The following is an 18,397-nucleotide window of genomic DNA, read 5'->3' on the forward strand; positions in this document are numbered from 1 at the left end:
AGAAATTCTCTTCCATATCCAAATGCAAGGTACATGAATTTTATCATTAAAAATAAAATTCTTATTTATTCAGCAAATATATGAGCATTTATCATCACGGTCACTCTCTGATAAATGCAAGACATAGTAGTAAGTAAATTACCCTTACTAAGTGTTTTCTTTTATGAAGGAGGACTTCCCCACAGCCATACCCATACTGGGGATTTAAAAATATCCCTTTGATTATCTTAATGGTATTAAATCTACCTTTGCAGTTCCACATGATGGCAAAATACTGATTATACTTGGCTGCAAAAAATGTGCCCTGACATATGGGGTGATAATAGTGTTCATTTCAGACTCAGTAGCAACAGGGAGAAGATGAAGGGGAAGGCAGCTATGTTGTAAAGCTGAGGAGGGACTACTTATACTTAAAAAAAATCATTAAATTTTCAAGTACTGATTTCTAGTAAGAAAAAGGAAATATTCTGTGAGGGCCTATTCACTGCTGAGTCTTGTGCTAGGCAGTCTACACTCTAATATGCATTTGTTTTAACTGGGCGGCAGTGGAGTAAGGAAAAAAAGTGGACAATCATGAAATAGCAAGAAGTGCTAATCACATAAAGAAAAATTAATTTCAGGAATGGTTAAGTGCCAACAGTCTTCTTCGAATGTTTTTATTACAGTAAGAGGAATTTTTCTCTTAATGCATAGAATCTGAAGAAAAAAATTTATATAAGCTTTTAAAAGAGGCCCTTATGACAATTATTAATACAAATGTGAAATAAGGTCCTTCCAACAAATACCAATTTCAGTAATAGTTTACATACAGCAATAATTTATTCTGAAATGTTCATTTAGTTTCTGTTGAGACACAACTCATGTCTCATTAATAAAAGAGCAGCCATCTCACCTCAAATACCAGAATATACAACAGTTACAGCATAGCAAAAACTCTACCTACTTTCAGATAAAATCTAGTTCAGGTAAAATAGTTTCATTCAATGTTTTACAGTTACACAGATTTTTTTTTTTTTGAGCACAAAACAGTGTGAATTGTTACACTGTAGCTATTCTCTATGCACATCATGTAACCACAGAACTGTTAATCATTACTTCTGAAATTGAACCATCAATTTCATTCATGCAGTAAAGCAAAGCAGGCTGGGTAAACTTATTCATCGGGAACCATATTACTGTGAATTTCACAGCCACATGATTAATTATGATGTTAGATGGTTTCACAAGGACAACTCTTTTTTGCATAAATACCAATTTCTCCCTGATGTAAGTTTAGTTTATAATCTAGAAATGATTGATAACAGCAATATATATTTTCTATCTGTAGTGTTCATTATTTTAAGACACGCGATAATTAAAGGATGATGGGATGGATGCTACTTAAATACATGTAGAACATACTGTACAAATATACTTGGCTTTACCCTTTTTTTCCCTAAATATCAAGAGTGCCTCCCAAAATATGACCAGTGAAGACAAAGTGTACTATCAAATATGGCTTCCAGAACAAAAACCCTCTAACAAGAATCAAACTTATTTACAAAACTGTTCAATCTTTTAAGTTTTCATCTGACACAAAATTTCTTAGAGAAGTTGTAATTAACACCTAATTTTCTTAGTTTCACACTTCCAGCTGTTTAAACAGATGTTACAAGGTAAGACCCAGAATGGCGCTTAGGACTTTGAGTTCCATTGGATTCTGTGCTGTCGGTTTTTGAATCTCGTTTCTTTGTGTTGGTATTCACCGGTGTTGGGATCTGAGATGGCCGGGCCGAAGTGCTATCTGCACTGCTTTTCCTGGGGCTTGGGTTGTAATTAAAAGGAGTCACTCGGGCAGCAACAGTCCCACTAGGTGAACTGTGCTTGCTGGAGCTGCTTGAACTGAATGGGGTACGCTCTGCTATAGAATTTTCACTAGTCTCTGCTGTGGGGACAGGATTACTTTGTCCTGATTTTGTCTCCGTTCCTTTTTGGTCTGGGGCATCCACCTGAATAAAGGAGTTCAGGCGGTTTTCCAAACCTGTGGTGTGCATGGGAGCACTGCCATTACCCACATTTTGTTTTCCCTGATTATCTTTTGAATCTTTAATGCTTGGATTTCCCTTTTCTGAGACACCATCAATCACTGGGGGAGTATTACCTGTAGGAGATCTTCCAGATCTAGGGTTGTTAATAGGACAGTCCTCAATTCTCACCCAAATATCTTCTGTTTTAGAAACAGCAGGTGCCATTTGATAAATCAGGGTCTTTGATTCAGCACCATTTATAGCACCTGAGGAAGTGGTTGGAGAAGTCATATTTGTGGGAGAAAGTTCACTTTCTTTTATTTTTCTCCATGTTCCTCTTGTGGATACTTGGTTTTCTTTAGTTTGCTTGGTTCCTGAAATAGAGTACACATGTTTTTCATCCTCACTTTTTGCTTTTTCACTGGACTCTGATGAAGCCGAAAGAATTGAAGATGAACTTCCAGTTCTTCTCCAAGTGCTTACTCGAGGAAGGGAGGATGAATGTTTGCTGTGCTCACGCTTCCAGGTTCCTGACCTATTGATTGGAAGTCTGGAAGGACTTTCAGAATGGGAGCGTGCTATGTCATGACGCTTTGTTGGTCTTCCATCATTATACTCTATAGTGGGACTGAGATTAGGTGGGAGTTTTCGCCATCCACCAGCCTGAAGAGATGAGTGTGTGGGTAGAGACATATCAGGAAGGGAAGGACTTAAAACTGGTGTTTGTGCCTGGGACCTAGTGGGAGAGTCTGGTCTAGAAGATGGAGAAAGAGATTCAAATGAAGCAGATTCTTCCAGTTTTCTTCTCAGGGTTGGGCTTGGAGCTTCTTTGATGAAAGTAGACTGTCGTACTAAGACAGGTCTCTCTGATCTATCAGATTCACTTCCACTTGACTTAGCTGAAGACATTCGGGAAAGTTCCACCTTTTTATTGGATCCATTGCTATTACTCATCTGATTTAGTCCCTTAGAGGCAGACTCACTTCTGGTGATACTACTGGTATTCTTGGATAAGCCTGTTTGTTTGGTAAGGTTTTGTTGGCTCATCTGTCTGCCTGGGGATGTGTATGACATTTTCCCAGAACCCGAGGACTTAGTTGAAACAGTACTGGGGGACGATGTCCTGGGCAGTTGAGATAATTTGTTAGGAGGACTTATTCCATTTCTACCAGGGGAAATTGAGTTTCGCCCTGGAGACTGCATAGGTCTACTTAATGGTTGCTGTGCAGGTCTTGAAGGAGTGGAATCTCTAGATCCTGACCTAGAAGACCCTTTATTTGACCCACCTATTTGGGAAGTCTGCCTGGTAACAGGGCTTAATTCTGATTTCACCGATGGCTTGGCTCCTCTAGGAGAAGTGGTGGCTGTCTGAGCTTCACTAGGGCTTTTGGAGGCTGGAGTCTTCAAGGGTGGCCCCTTTTTAGAAACAGGACTTGTACTTGAGGAACTATTTCGAACTCCGGGAATATGAATCATTGTCCTACCTCGAGAGATTGAAGGCATATTTGTTTGAAGAGGCTGTTTCATTTGGCTTGAAATTTCCGAATTAGATCGAACTTTTCCAGTAATCAAACTTTTATAAACTTTTTTTCCTCCTTTGATTCCTTTATTTTCAGATTCCATTTTTTTAGTTTCTAATGTACTTTTCTCCCCAGGTTTGAGAATTCGTGGGCCTTTATTACTTGTGAAGGGTTTTTCTTCTTGATCAGGTGTAAGATGAAAAGGTGATCCCAGAGAGATTCCTGATTTCAATGAAAGGATAGAATCAGAATCAGATGAAGCTTGTCTAGATAAGCAGGCAGCAGCAGCTTGATGTAAACTACTCACTATGGAATTTGCACCTTCTTGAATAGCTTTCCAATCAAAATTTTCTGAATCAGGGGATAAACCATGTTCTGAATCTGGTCTCTGTATATCTTTCAAATCAAGGGTCAAATCTTCAGCTAATAAGCTACCCATGTTTCTGGGACTGTGCTTTTCATTATCACCCTTGAGTCTTGAGGGCCTTTTCTTTTTTGGCATTGCAGAACTTATACACTCCTGCAAGAGGTCATCTTCAGAATCAATACTGAGAGAACTGAGAGAACTATTTCTTGAAAAACAAACAGGGGTATCTTCAACATGAAATGATTTAGGAGCATAACCTGACGCCTGAGGTTTACTCGGTCCTCCTTGTGAGTCAGGAGGCTCAGTCTCTTTGATGGGTTCATTTTCTTTGTTGTTGTTTTCCTGGTCAATGTCACTGAGAGAACTCAGGGAGGAATTACGAGAAAAGCACACTGGAGTATTTTCAATAGCAAAATTCTGTAATTTTTCATCAGTTGCTGCCCCTCTATCTGGTATGTCTTTGGATGACTGGGGGAAAGAGGGTGGCTTCTGTGGTAAAGGTTTAGACTGACCTCGATTTACTGAATGTTTTGTAACAGCCTGTGTTTTATTAGCTGATTGTTGGTTTGAGGTTAGTTCTGTGTGACTGGTAACTTTAGCTTCTGAGTCCTTATTTTCTTTCCCCTTCCTCAGTTCAGCCTTTTCTCTAGAAAGGTCAACATCATCATCATCAAAATCTAGAGAACTCAAAGAATCATTTCGTGAAAAACAGTAAGGTGTTCCTTCAATGGGGGTGTAGTGATGAGGTGAATCAAAAGCAAAACTTCCTTTGACTCGATCTTCATTATTTGGTAGCTTATCATTTAAATCCTTGGAATTATTTTTCAAGTTCTGTTTCTTTGAATCTTTGTTGTCTGAGAAAGTTCGGTCAGCATTTAAACTATTTTTTGAGTCTGTATTCTTCCTTGCACGTGTTCTACATTCGGTATTTTGTGGCATAGGTTTTACTGGTGAAGTAGGCTTCTTTTTCTTACTATCTATTTGATTTTTGTTAGTTCCAGGTGAAGACACAGATGCTTGTTGGACCTGGTCCATTATCTTTTTCACACGGAAAGGCTTGTGACTTTTTCCTTTGGGCATAGCAGAATTAATGCATTCTGCAAGAATATCACCTTCCTCTGTCTTATTGTCATCCAACTCGGGCATAGGTATAGATGAGGGTTTCCCTCTCTGAACCTCATCTGTACTTCTGCCTTCTGTAGGAATGGTATCCCGGTTTTCAAATTCACTGGACTGTGTCCCTGCTCTGGCCCCTTCACCAACAGCTAACTCATTTGGAGGAGATTCTATTGTTAGATCACTTAGTGATGTAGCTGTGGAAAAGTTTATAGGTGTCCCTTCTACACAATACACTCGTGGCATATCGTCTCCTGGTGTGAAACTAACATGCTTTTGTGTCTGCAATCTGTTTTGTGATGGCAGAAGTTTGTACACAGGCAGTTGACTTGGTTTCCTTGCAACAGGAGGAGGTAATTTTGAAGCAGTCTGGGCTAGCTTTTTGGCTTTGCGTGATGACTTTGTTGGCATGGCAGAAATAATACATTCTTCTAAAATTTCGATATCATCATCATCTGAGTCATCTAACAGATCTTTTTCAGAATCAATGTGTTTTTCTGCCTCTTTTTCCTGGTTTTCATTTGATTCTTCAGGCTGCTCTGGTTCTGTTTCATTTCCATTGTCATTTTCCTGAACTGGAGGCATTATTCTTAACTCCACATCTTTCTGTATAAATGGCTCATCAAGGCTCAGGGCACTCAGGCTAGATGAACAAGAAAATCCATCTGGAGTACTTTCTGTGGCAAAATGCAATAAAGTATCAGTATCTGGAAGGACATGGACCCTCTGAACAGCCTCATTTACAGCAGCTTGCTTAGGTCCATTTTCTCTCTTTTCAACAGGAGGCACTTTATTTTTAGGTACCTCTCGCTTACTTTGAACTGTTTGGGGAGGAGGTGGAGGGGTTTTACTTCTGCTTGGTGGCATGGTTTGTCCAGGGCTATCTGGAAGGTCACTGGGGCTTATAATGCCACTTACCATCCCACTGCATGGTTCACTCTGAACAGAGCTGGCTATGGAACGACTCTCAAAACTATCAAGTGAACTGACAGAAGTACATCTGCTAAACATGAGTGGAGTCTCCTGAACATAGTGCTCTGGTGGACTTTTGGGTGTCTGAGCACCACTTTTGGAGGGAGATTTTGCCCCTGAAGAAAATTCAACGGCTTTGTGCCTGGTTGATTCTGAAGATAAACCAGAGGCCTGGAGTCTGCTGGATTTGGTTCTAACATGCTGTGACGCTGTTGAAACTTCATTTGCAGGGTCTTCCGTTGCTCTAGTCACACTGCTCTCTTTTATTTCTGCTATTTTCAGAGTACCAGCAGAATCTGCTTCTTGTGTTGTCTGATCACATCCTGTTTCATCTTCAGCTGATGACAAAGATGATAAGGAACTACACCTTGAAAAACATATTGGGGTGTCTTCTACACAGTAAGTCTGGATCGTTTCTTGGTTGATAGAGGGGACTTTGCAAGTGGTGGCTTTTTGAGTCTGACCACTTATACTTTGTGCTGAATTTGGATGCACCTGATTCTGCCTCTTGGTATTAGAGGAAGGTGTGGATGTAGTCTCACTGCTTGACGAGATGTGTTCAGTTTTACTGCTCTGTACAGATGAACTCTTTGAGAATGTAAATGATGGTTTCTGTGAGGAAGAAATGTCAGTGGCATATTTTAAACTATAATCAATAGGCTGATCCACATGATGTTTCTCTTCATTATATTTTATGCTATAATTTGTTGGTCTCTCTTCTTCATGTTGTTCTTCCTCAGAGTAACGTTCACTATAGTTGGTTGGCTTATCATCTTCATAGTCATCTTCCTGACACAAAGACTGGTTTACATTTTGGTTAATTCCATGACTTGAACCCACTCGGTTTGCTTCAGAGCCATTAGTTCCCCTGGACCTGTATGGGGAAACACATTCCTGCTGTCCGAAATGTGGTTGGAACTTGAGGTGCTTATCATCATTGCTCTCAGTATATACAGGGTAAGTGGTATTTTGACTCCTTGATTGTCTTTGCTCACTTTGTTTTATTTCATCTTCTATTATGTGTTTGGGTCTTGCCCATCTTTCATTCTGTGAAGGACTCTGTCTTCCAGAGTTCAGCTGCTCATCTGAGTATTTAAGGCTATAATTTATTGGTGTATCCAGCTCTCCATCATTATCATCCATGTGATTTGCACTATGTATTTTATGGGCTAGGTCAGCCGGATATTGACCGTAACTGCAAAATTTACTTTCATCATCTTCAGAATATGATTCAATTGAGGGTTTCATTTGACCTCTTTTACCATAACCATCACTACTACTGACACTATTTAAACTATCATTTGAAGATCTCTTATATTCCAGCTTGGCATAAGGCATAGAACATGTCCTATTTGAATTTTCTGATTTAGTGAAATTGTATGTGTTTGAATGGGTGTGGGCAGCAGAGCTTCTTCTTATTGCATTCCTCTCATCTGTAACACAATGTAATTCAGTGGTGGAACCAGAATTTCTATCTTCCTGGGAGGTATGAATGACTGATACTTCTTCCATAACTTTGGCAATTTGGACTGCAGTGGTAGATATCTGCAAACCTCGTTTTGAAGAGGTTCCTGGGTTTTCTGTTGCTGGATGGTAACTGCTTAGGCCAATCTCTCGTTCTCTCTCCAAACTTCTGTCTTTTTCAGAACGAGAACTATCTAAACTTCCCCTTGATGAAGAAGAGCTGGGTAACACAGTAGTATTCAAGTATGGAGAAAGAACAGTCATGTTTCCAGTATTAAAACTGTCTGACCTATTATCATCATGTCGATTAGTATCAAAAACATAGTCACCATAAAGACTTTGCTTGTGTCTCTGCTTACTACGATGAGATGCCTTGGGACTTAAATTATCAATATTGTCAAAAGTTTCTGATAAATGCTGAGCATCTAATTCTGCTTCTAGGGCTTTTTGTTTCCTAACATGAAGAGATGGCAAGCTTGAACCAGGAGACATAATATTGGCATCTTTATACTTTGCAGGTCTATTTGCCATGAGATTCCTTAAAGCTGCAGCACTTCCCATAGCAATCATTTTGTGCTTTGAATGAATGAGGTTCTTGAGCATGCTGACTGCCCCCATGTCCCATAATGCTTCCTGGTCTTTAGGATTTCTTGCCGAGAGATTCCACAGAGTTCCACATGCATTACTGACTATTGTTAAACTGTGAGATTTCAAGTGTTGTAATAAGGTTTGTAGGCAGTTGTTATCCCTTAGGATTTGCCTGGAATAAAAACAAGACATCACAAATTAAGGTAAAAAAAAATCTGTAACAACACAAATAAAAGAATAGAAAGCAAACAAATCTAAAGATTAATAGGAAATTTAATAGGCATAATATTGTACCAATTAACCTATAGGTTCCAAGCATCCACATCTCCTTTTATTCTTTTTTTTTTTTTTTTTTTGATACTGGAGATCGAACTTGGAACTTTGCACTTGTGAGGCAGGTGCCAGAACCACTGAGCTAAATCCCCGGCCCTCCTTTTATTCTTTTAGTACATTTGTTTTAAATTATAGATATTCCTCGTTTAAGGACCTGTTTACCACCCAGGTGCGCTGTTTAGACTTATGACCCCACCACATGGACTTACCTGTTTTTTTGTACAGTTCTTCTGTACATCTTGTTGATAGAACCTCACTGTCTTTTTGCACAGTATATCATGTTTACACAGTAACGTAATTTTTGCTGATTATACTGCAAAGTACAGTACTGTAGTTTTATGTTGTTATACATTACAGTACTGCTTGTAAGAGTTATGGAAATAAAAGCAAAGTCATCAAACTGGAGTTTCCTTTAACCTTTTCTTTGTTCTGTATATTGTAATGTACATACTATATACAATTCCTCACTTAGCGACCAACTCACTCAACAACCTAGTTGCAGGAATGGAATGCCTGTACTCATCTGCCAGACTAAAATAAGTAAAAGTGTTATTTTCTATCTATGCTATACTTCCTATTCTGAATCGGTATCTTAAAAAAAATTTTGGGGGAGGCAGATATATTTATTTACATGGCAACTGTTTCTCAATTTAAGAATTTTAAGTACATTATAAAATCTTTAACTAAACAGGAACTTGGTAGTAATTTAATCTACAGATGCATTCACAGTGTGGATTACTGAGATATCTTAGAAGAGGCAGACAGAACTGACTGAGACAGCCTTAAGAATTAAGGGAGCTTGCTGTATGCTCCTATATCAGCATACTTACTTTCTAGAGTTATCTCTACATCTCTGGCATTATCTTGTGATACTGCCATCTCCTTTCTAAGTACTGACAGAGAGTGTGTATAGTCATTACTTTTTTTTTTTTTTAGACAGGGTCTTGCTATGTAGTTCAGAGTGGCTGGAACTCACCATGTACCTAGGCAGGCTTTGAACTTAATGGTGATCCTCCTGCCTCAGTCTCCCAAGTGCTGGGAGTCATTACTTTAAAGATAATATGAATTAAAGATTTTCAAGACATTTAAAACATATAAATACAGGGCTAAGAATCAATATAATAAACTGTGGTACTGGTGAGAGCTATTACTGTAGTTTGTTGAATGCATGGCAAATTCAACCTCAAAGATAGAATATTCTGCTTTAGTGGGCAACGGTATACAATAAGCTTTAACATAGTGGTCTTCTGTCAGTAGTCCAGTAGTAAAGTGATTCCTTACTGAGTTTAAGATACCTTCTTTGCATAGCAGAAAGGGATGTAAAGCTGGTAGTTTGTGCATCAAAAACTTTTCTTTCTCCACCATACTAAGGATAGAACCCAGGGCTTTAGAACTGAGCTACATCCTTACCCTTTTTAAATTTTTTATTTTGAGACAAGGTCACACTAAGTCGCCAGGTTGCTTAGACTAGACTGGAATTCATGATCTTCTTGCCTCAGCCTCCCAGAGTGCTGTGATTATAGACGTGTGCCACTATGCTTAAAAGAGATGTTTACTTCTATTCTTACAGGCCCATTTACTAAAAGAACCTCATGTTCTTTTGGAAAATAAGAGGAACAGTACTGGATAAATTAATAAGCTTTGGAAGAAATTCATTTTTTGGGATATAATACAGACTCCAAGTTTTAAAAATGTGTGCCCTGACCTGGAAGTGATCTCTTGGGTTTCACAGATCTAGGCACCTAGATGACTGACTGGTGGTTAAATATGGTTAAGACTCACTAGAAAAATGTGCATGGGTCATGTTCACAGTTTTTGCTTTGTTTTAAAATTAAGTCTTATAGGGCTGGGGATTTACCTCAGTGGCACAGCACCTGCCTGGCAAGCACAAGGTCCTGAGTTTGATCTCCAGTACCAAAAAAAAAATCTTATATTTGAGAGATGCAAATTAAAACAATGCTGAGATTCCATCTCACTCCAGAAAGAACGGCTGTTATCAAGAAATCAACCAATAACAAATACTAGAGGGGTTGAGGGGAAAAAGGAACCCTTCTTCACTGTTGGTAGGAGTGTAGACTGGTACAACCACTGTGGAAATCAATGTGGAGATTCCTCAAAGAACTAAAACTGGAGGTTCCATTTGACTCAGCTATTCCCCTTCTTTTTTTTTTTTTTTTTCCCTTCTTGATATCTTCTCAAAAGAATTAAAAGCATCATATAACAGTGATATATGCACATCCATGTTTACAGTGGCACAATTTGTAATTGCTAAATCTTGGAAACAGCCCAAATACTCATCAACCGATAAATGGATAAAGAAGATGTGGTTTTTCTACACAGTGGAGTACTACTCTGCCATAAAGAACGATGAGCTTCAGACATTTATAGCTAAACAGATGCACCTTGAGACCATACTCTTAAGTGAAATAAATTGAACACACATTTAAATATCACATTGTTTCTCTGGTGTGAGAAACCAAAAGTGGAAATAAGGACTAAAATGTACAATAGACATTGGGAATTGGGAAGAAAATGTTCAAATGAGAAGGGGAACAAGGGAGAGGGGGAAAGGAAAGAAAGTACAAGAAAAAAAAGAAATGAAGGAAAAAATGGAAACAAAGCTTTTGTACATAATGGGGAGGGGAGGGAGAATGGAGAAAATAAAAAGAGGAAGCAAGGGGCCGGGGATTTAGCTCAGTGGTTCTGCCGCCTGCCTCACAAGCACAAAGACCTGAGTTTGATCCCCGGTACCAAAAAGAAAGAGGAAGCAAGATATATTATGTACTGGTACAAATTCCCTATAGTGAATGTTATCATTATATATATCTAAAATGTACCAATAAATGCTTTGCTAAAAAAAAAATTAAGTCTTATAGTCTTATATGCCATGCTAATAAACAAGAAGGGATTTTGTTCTAATATTTGTGACTTTTATTTTTTCTTCTACATATAGGCTATATCTCTCAACTATCATTTGTTTATTTCTGGATTTATGATACTATAAACTTTATTAGAACAAACAGACTAATAAGTTAAACTAGGAATAATTATCTTTTCACTGTAGTAAATGTATTTAGGGTTACAACTTTCATAATTATACAAAACATTGTTTACAATTAGGTCTTTTTGAAGAAATTAATTCTACTCTAATTAATTTAAAAGTAACATAAAACTCTGTATGTACCTGTGGTCCTCATTTGTTGCTATCAAGCTGGACACATTCCGTAATATCCCACCTCCACTTTCAATGATGGCTAAAGTGTTTGTCTGGCTCCGGTAAGTCAGAGTGCCAACCAAAAATGCAAGTGCACCATCTACAGCACATATATCAGCTTTATTCTCAGTGCAATGTGCTGACAAATTCCATAAGGCACTCAATACACTTTTGAGGGTTGATTCCTATTAAGAAACAGAGTATGTGATATCTAATTAGTTAGAATTAGTTTCTCATAACTTGTTTATATCTACTGAATGAAAGTTAAGTATTTAGATAGTACACATATATATGTTTTAAAAGAACTGAGGATATGAAATAAAACTAATGTGCATTATGAAAATAAAACATTCTCAGGACAATAGAAACTCAAACCCCTATATACCACATATTGATATGGAAAGATATCTGAAAAGTATTAAATGACAAGAGCAAGTTACAACAGCAGTATATACAATATTCTATTGTATTAAAAACCTTCCTCTCTCTCCCTCTCTCTCTTCCTACCCATCTGTCCACCCACCTACCTATAAATAACTGAAAAGTAATAATATATCTGGGTGTGGGGTGCACACCTGTAATCCCAGCAATCTGGAATGCTGAGGCAGGAGCACCACAAGTTCAGGTCCAGATTATGCAACTTAGTGAGACCCTGTCTCAAAATACAAAATGAAAAATAGGCTGGGGATGTAGCTTAGTACAGAGAGCCTGGGTTCAACTACCAGCACCAAAAAAGCAAAACACCAAAAAAACCCCCCAAAGTAATTGCAAAAAGCCACAGCTCCCTAATATATAGTATCTTAGTAAACTTCCAGATAGTAATTGTCATGAAAACACTCTGACATACAGTTAAAAATATTTGCTCACAATTTGCCATGACTCTGATGACAAGTCTTTTTTTGTGGCACTGGTGATTGAATTCCAGGGCCTTGTCTGTGCTAGGGAGTTGCTCTACCATTGAGCTAGCTACATCCCTGGTCCTATTTTATTCTGAGATGGGGCTTCACTTTTCACTAAGTTTCCCAGGCTGGTCTTGAACTTGCAATCCTCCTGCCTCAGCCTCCTGAGTAGCTGGGATTATAGGAATGTACCATCAGGGCCAGCTAATATTTTTCTTCTATTATTAAATTTCAAAGGTTTTCTAGGTATAATGTAATATACTTTACCAGAATTATAACTAAACAATGAAAGAAAAAAAACACGCTTTGTGTCTTCTGCAAAGGAAAGTTTTGAAGAAGAAAAAGCAGATTGTGCTAGGACTGGTGGTATGTGTGGTATGTGCCTATAGTCTGAGTCACAGAGGTGGGTGGATCACTCAAGCCTACCAGTTTGAGACCAGCCTGGGCAACATCATGAAATTTCATGTCAAAAAAAGAAAATGTAGGCTGTGGGTCTTGGACTGGTTGGATAAAGTGGTGCCTAGGCTAAGATAAGTTGCTTGATCCCTCTTCTCAGATAAGTTTTATTTTTAAATTAGCTTAGCTTCTGAACTAGACATCCCACTGGAGATACTTCCTTCTGTAAATAATTCATTATTTAGGGATTCCTCACTTTGGGGTGTGATTACCTCTTGATGAACTGACCATCAAACTTCTGAGGACTTTGGGAGAGTTCAGAGGTAACGTATCAGTGATTTTTCATCAGGAGTGATTTTGTCCTCCCTTCCTCCCAGGGGACATATGGCAATTTCTGGAAACATTTCTGATTGTCACAACTGGGAGGAGTGTGTACTGGCAGCTAGGGATGCTGCTGAATATCCTGCAATGCACAGGTCAGCCCCACAGAAGAAAGAATTGTCTGGTTTAAAATGTATATAGTGCTGAGGTTGAGAAACCCTGATTAAGCCACCTTGCACAGTTTTCCCCTTAATACTTTAGGAGTTTGGACTAAAACAATGGACTGGTGAGATAAACATCAGAAATTAGGGAATCTCTTGGATGGATGAAGGTATCAAGAAAAAGTAGCTGACCATGGATTCACATTACAATACTAAACATTTTTAAAGGTACCTTTTTAACTTCCAAAGCACATTCCATCAATGCTTTCACACTTCCAACTTCTCTCAATGTCTTTTTACTATTTACATCTGCTCGCCAGGACAAATTCCTCAAAACACTTGCAATAACCTGCAGATGAACCAAATTTACAATAATTTGTATATTATCTTGGGCATGGGACTCAAGTCTAAATACAAAGTTCATTTATATTTCATATACATATAACCTGAAGGTAATGTCATTCAATATTTTGATAATTTTGTGCATGAAACTAAGTTTCAGGATGTGGCATCATGTTGCATTCAGGAAGTTTCAGATTTTGGATTAGGAATGCTCTACTTGTAATAAAGAAATTCCTACGTGCTACTAGGGTGCCAAAGGAATATCTACAATATACTTACTTTCCTTTATTCTAGTGTTAATAGAACTATACATTACACATGAGATACTAAATATAATACTGAGCTGTGGCTTAATATAAACCAGGTCATTAACCTGCTAATATCCATGAAAAGGCATCTAACATTCTGGGTAGTACCTGTTGTAAGTCTTCACTTTCAGATTTTAGTTGGGCCACAAGTGCTCGCATGCAGCCCTTCATAGAACAGAGTGTAGCCTGTAGAATAAGATATGCAACAGTGTCATCAACAAGGCAACCTGGAGCTGTGATTTGTTTCTGGACACTAAACTTCAAATCTAATTTTCATTGTTTCATCTTAATCATAACTGATGTTTTTCACCCATTAACAATCCAGAATAAGATTACATAAATGGAAAATATTCTAAATTTTTGTTATCTGCTCCTCCCTTGCCAAACTGGAAAAAAAATGAATTAATGATAAAAAATGATAAGAAAGGAATTTAAAATAAGGCTTTTCATCTGGATGGAATCAATATGTGTGTAACATTTTGTCTTGGTTATCAGGATTTTCAGATTTTTGCTCTCATTCTTAGGAAGTGTTTTTAATGCAATTATATACACTTACTATTGTTCTATGTGTGAATGAGCTTTTGTCTTTAGGCATAAGACAACCAAATGAATAAGGATATGCAGTGGGTGTGAAGTATAGGTTTATATTAGTCATTGTTTAATTAGGAAGGTGACAAAAGAAAATCAGTGAAGAGTAGTTAGGAAACTTAATTAACTCATACCTAAACTACCTTAAGAAACAGATCTTATAAAACATACCTTGTTGGCTACATCTCCGAAAGTCAAGTTTGTTAAAGCCATTCCAGCATATCGTCTTAAAGTAATACTGTAGTGGTCATTAGTAAGCCCATACATTTCACAGTCCACTTGCAATAATTCTGCAATGGCCTGTAGTCCCCCTAATTTAAAAAGGGCAAGAGGAAAAGACAATAATCTAAAGTAAAACAAATTTTAATTTGATAACTTAAATATTAGGAAAAGATCTCAAAGCACAATATATGGTTTAACTTTGCCTTTAGAATTACAAACCACAAAAACTGTAAAGGACTTTTCTGTAATATATTTATAAAGTACAAATAACAACTATACCATTTTCTGCCTGTTTCTCCACCCTCCAGCCTCCTGCTTTACTGAGTGAAATGAGTATTATTTTCCATTTATTGCACATACATTACACTGCCAATAATGAAGAAGGCTATTTCCTAACATTAGGTCTTCCTAAATGTAAACAGAAAAAGGCAACTTATTTTTATTACAGGGCTTTATAAATGCTCTTCATTGTCACACACTATGGCCTAATTATTTCAGTACTTTCTTATTGATCAAACAATTACTCTTAGGAATAATGAAATTGTAAATGAAACTGCATGAAGCAAAGCTTACATTTTCACAAAAAATTATCTGTTCAACTTATTACTAAGTTCTATAAAGCTACTTATTTGTGCATGTGTTTTTAATTTCTTACTTTTCTTTGATATCAAATACCAATGGTATGAGGATTTAGTATTTTCTTTCTATTCTTACCAGGGGGTATGCTCAACAATGCCCACAGTGGTCAACATTAGGAAGGTAAGGAGGGAAACAAAGGGAAAAGAAAAGGAAGGACAAAAAGGAAGGGGTTAAAAAAAAGTGAAGCAAAATGGTGAAGGAATGAGCAAAGAAAGATATAAATGCATATGGCACTATAAAATATTATTCATCACCAAACATTAATCATTATAGGACTTAGGACATTGTTTTGTTACAGAGAAGTGTCTCAGACAGAAAAAAGATGATAGGCAATTCTTGGACACTTAGTCCAAACAGGTTATTAATTGGAAAGAGGAGTAGGACATCAGTATTCTTATAAATAATCTAGAAGGATCAACATATAGAAGAATCTGCAAGTTTGCAAAAACAAATTTCCATCTTGAGGCAAGAAATCCAGTGATGTTGCTGTGATTCATGAAAATCTTTATGACTGAAAGAAATGACGACTTTGAATGTCAATAAAAATTAAAAATTGTTTAAAGATAATCCAGACCATATTTAAGAAGATTTTCTTCCATCCACTTGTGATAGTGCAGAAAACATGCAATTAGTGAACCAAAACTAGTCACTGTCTTTATGGAGCTTACAAAGTAGAACAAAGACAGATACTGAAAAACTAATTTAAGTGTGATGGAGTGTATCAAGCACAGGGTTAAGAAAATAGGTGGACTTAACCTAGATCTGGGGTAGGAGCAGGTCCCAAGAAAAAGACTGAGAAAATAATGTTTAAGGTGAGACTTAAAGGATGATGAATATTTAACAATGTTGGGGCAAGGATGAGAAAGAAGCATTCTAGGCAGAGGAACTAGAATGTGCAAGGGCCTCTGGGCTTGAAATATAAGGAAACAAGGAGAGGGCCACAGATGAGGTTATAAAAATGGGTAGATATCAGACCACAGTAGACTTTCTGTTTTCCATTAAGAATTTTAGGGAGAGGAAAGAAATAATGAGATGCACATTCTAAATAGACTATATTATGGCTGCACTGTGCAGAATGGATTATGATTGGAAACGGCAAGAGAGGTAAGATAAAGTATTGCAGAATAAGTGAGACAATAGTGGGTTGGACTGGGGATGAAAAGAACAGCAATTTGGGCTGGGGACTTAGCTCAGTGGTTTCAGTGCTTGCCTTGGCAAGCGCAAGGTCCCAAGTTCAATCCCCAGTACCAAAAAAAGAGAAAAGAACAGCAATTTGAGATAAAATTAAGAAGCAGAATCAAAACATTCAGTTACTAGGTATAGGGAAATAGGGGAGTCAGGGATGATTTCTTAAAACTTTGGTTTGAATACCTAGATTGATTAGGATGCCAAAAGGAATTCTGGAAAGGAGATATGAAGATAAAGGAGTAACAAATTCAGTTTGTGATAGTTGAGCTAGAAGTGTCTGAAATACCATATAAGGAAGATGTCAGATAAGTAGTGTGAAATGTCTAAAACTCAGGAAGGAGAACTTGGATTGAGATGTGAATTGAAAAACACTAACTGAATACTAATGCTAGCAGGTAAATGAAGTTTTGGAAGTGGATGATACTAAGCAAGATAGAGAGGGAGCCTAAGGCAAAGAAAGCCTCAAGGAAAGCTACTATTTTATACTTGGGTAAAGGAGAAGGAACCAGTAAAACAACTGAAAATTTTGACCCAGGATATTGACATCAGAATTACTGTGGACCTGAAGACTGTGATTTAGAATACTGATGAGATCCTCAAAATGTTGAATATTATGAAGCAGAGTATCAATACTGAAATAAAACAAACTGCACTTTGTTTCTGCATAAAATTCTGCCTGGAATGCTTAAGATGCATCTTCAAGACAGCATTTAATTGTCAAAGGGTTGAATACTCTGGTGTAGAAAGTCTAAAAATTTTAGAAGTTGACTCTGAAAATAGATTAGAGAAGGATATAAGAGATGTCAATAAAACCATGAAGAACATGGCTAATGAAAAAAAAGAATATTCAATAAATTTTGGAGTATGAGAAGGAATCCTTTAAAATTTCAGGTAAACATAAAGACTGCAATGAATTTTGAGGCAAAGAGTATATTTTGTATATTAAACTATAAATGGATTCATTAAAATATGAAGCAAATTCATGTACGATTGAGTAAAATATCGGTTTCCCTAAGAAAAATTAGGATGTTTCAAGGTAATGTAAAGATGATGAGCATGTCCTTTGACATTTTTCTTGGTGTCTCTTGTTACAAAAGAGGTCTAGAGAAAAAGGTCTAGATTGATCTAATTATTATTCAATACAGTATCTTATAACCTTATAGAAGATGGAAGACTAAAGGCTTCAGCTGACATTAAACAGAATCTTCATACTTAATTTATTGTTTTTTTTTTTTTTTTTGGTACCGGGGATTGAACTCGGGTCCTTGCACTTGCGAAGCAGGCGGCGGAACCACTGAGCTAAGTCCCTGGCCCCTTCATACTTAATTTAAAAAGATAATAGAGGTGACATTTAATTTTTAAAAGTAATTATTTTTGTGTTATCTGGTTTAGATAGCTACCATTAGTATAAAATGCTGCCTTTAAAAATAAGTATCAGGGGCCAAACATCAATATTCTATAGAATGGTATTCCATAGTTTCCTGACCATAAGAATCACTAAGGCTGCTCAATAAATATGATTTCTGGGCCCCTTCTCTGGAGATTCTAATTGTTTCAGGGCCAGAGAATCTATATGGCTTGACAAATCCCTCTAGTGATCATTATGATCTAGAAATTAAGTGACATACTTACATTAATAAATTTTAAGTTCCTTGGAAGCCAGGACCAAATCTTAATCATTAGAAAATTCTAGTGCCTAACATAGATTCTGGGACAGGTTTTGGAATTAATAAATTATATATATATTATATAT

At 37.1% G+C, this 18,397-nt stretch overlaps 1 protein-coding gene across 13 annotated transcripts in view; it reads right to left on the reverse strand.

Annotated features, from left to right (window-relative positions):
- Nucleotides 1-639: 639 nt before the first annotated feature.
- The window catches only part of Apc (APC regulator of Wnt signaling pathway), a 120,252-nt gene continuing 102,494 nt past the window's right edge, over nucleotides 640-18,397 (reverse strand). For all 13 annotated transcript variants that reach the window (XM_087180861.1, XM_013071129.3, XM_013071128.3 and 10 more), the window contains 5 exons: nucleotides 14,767-14,906; nucleotides 14,116-14,193; nucleotides 13,590-13,706; nucleotides 11,551-11,765; nucleotides 640-8,205 (listed from right to left, as the gene is read on the reverse strand). In XM_087180861.1, coding sequence (XP_087036987.1) covers nucleotides 1,638-8,205; nucleotides 11,551-11,765; nucleotides 13,590-13,706; nucleotides 14,116-14,193; nucleotides 14,767-14,906 — 7,118 coding nt within the window. In that variant the 3' untranslated portion in view covers nucleotides 640-1,637. The remainder of the gene's footprint in view (nucleotides 8,206-11,550; nucleotides 11,766-13,589; nucleotides 13,707-14,115; nucleotides 14,194-14,766; nucleotides 14,907-18,397) is intronic.

Source organism: Heterocephalus glaber, unplaced genomic scaffold, assembly GCF_053883595.1.
Source record: "Heterocephalus glaber isolate CG9 unplaced genomic scaffold, H.glaber_assembly_v1.0 deba00001465, whole genome shotgun sequence".
NCBI lineage: Eukaryota > Metazoa > Chordata > Mammalia > Rodentia > Bathyergidae > Heterocephalus > Heterocephalus glaber.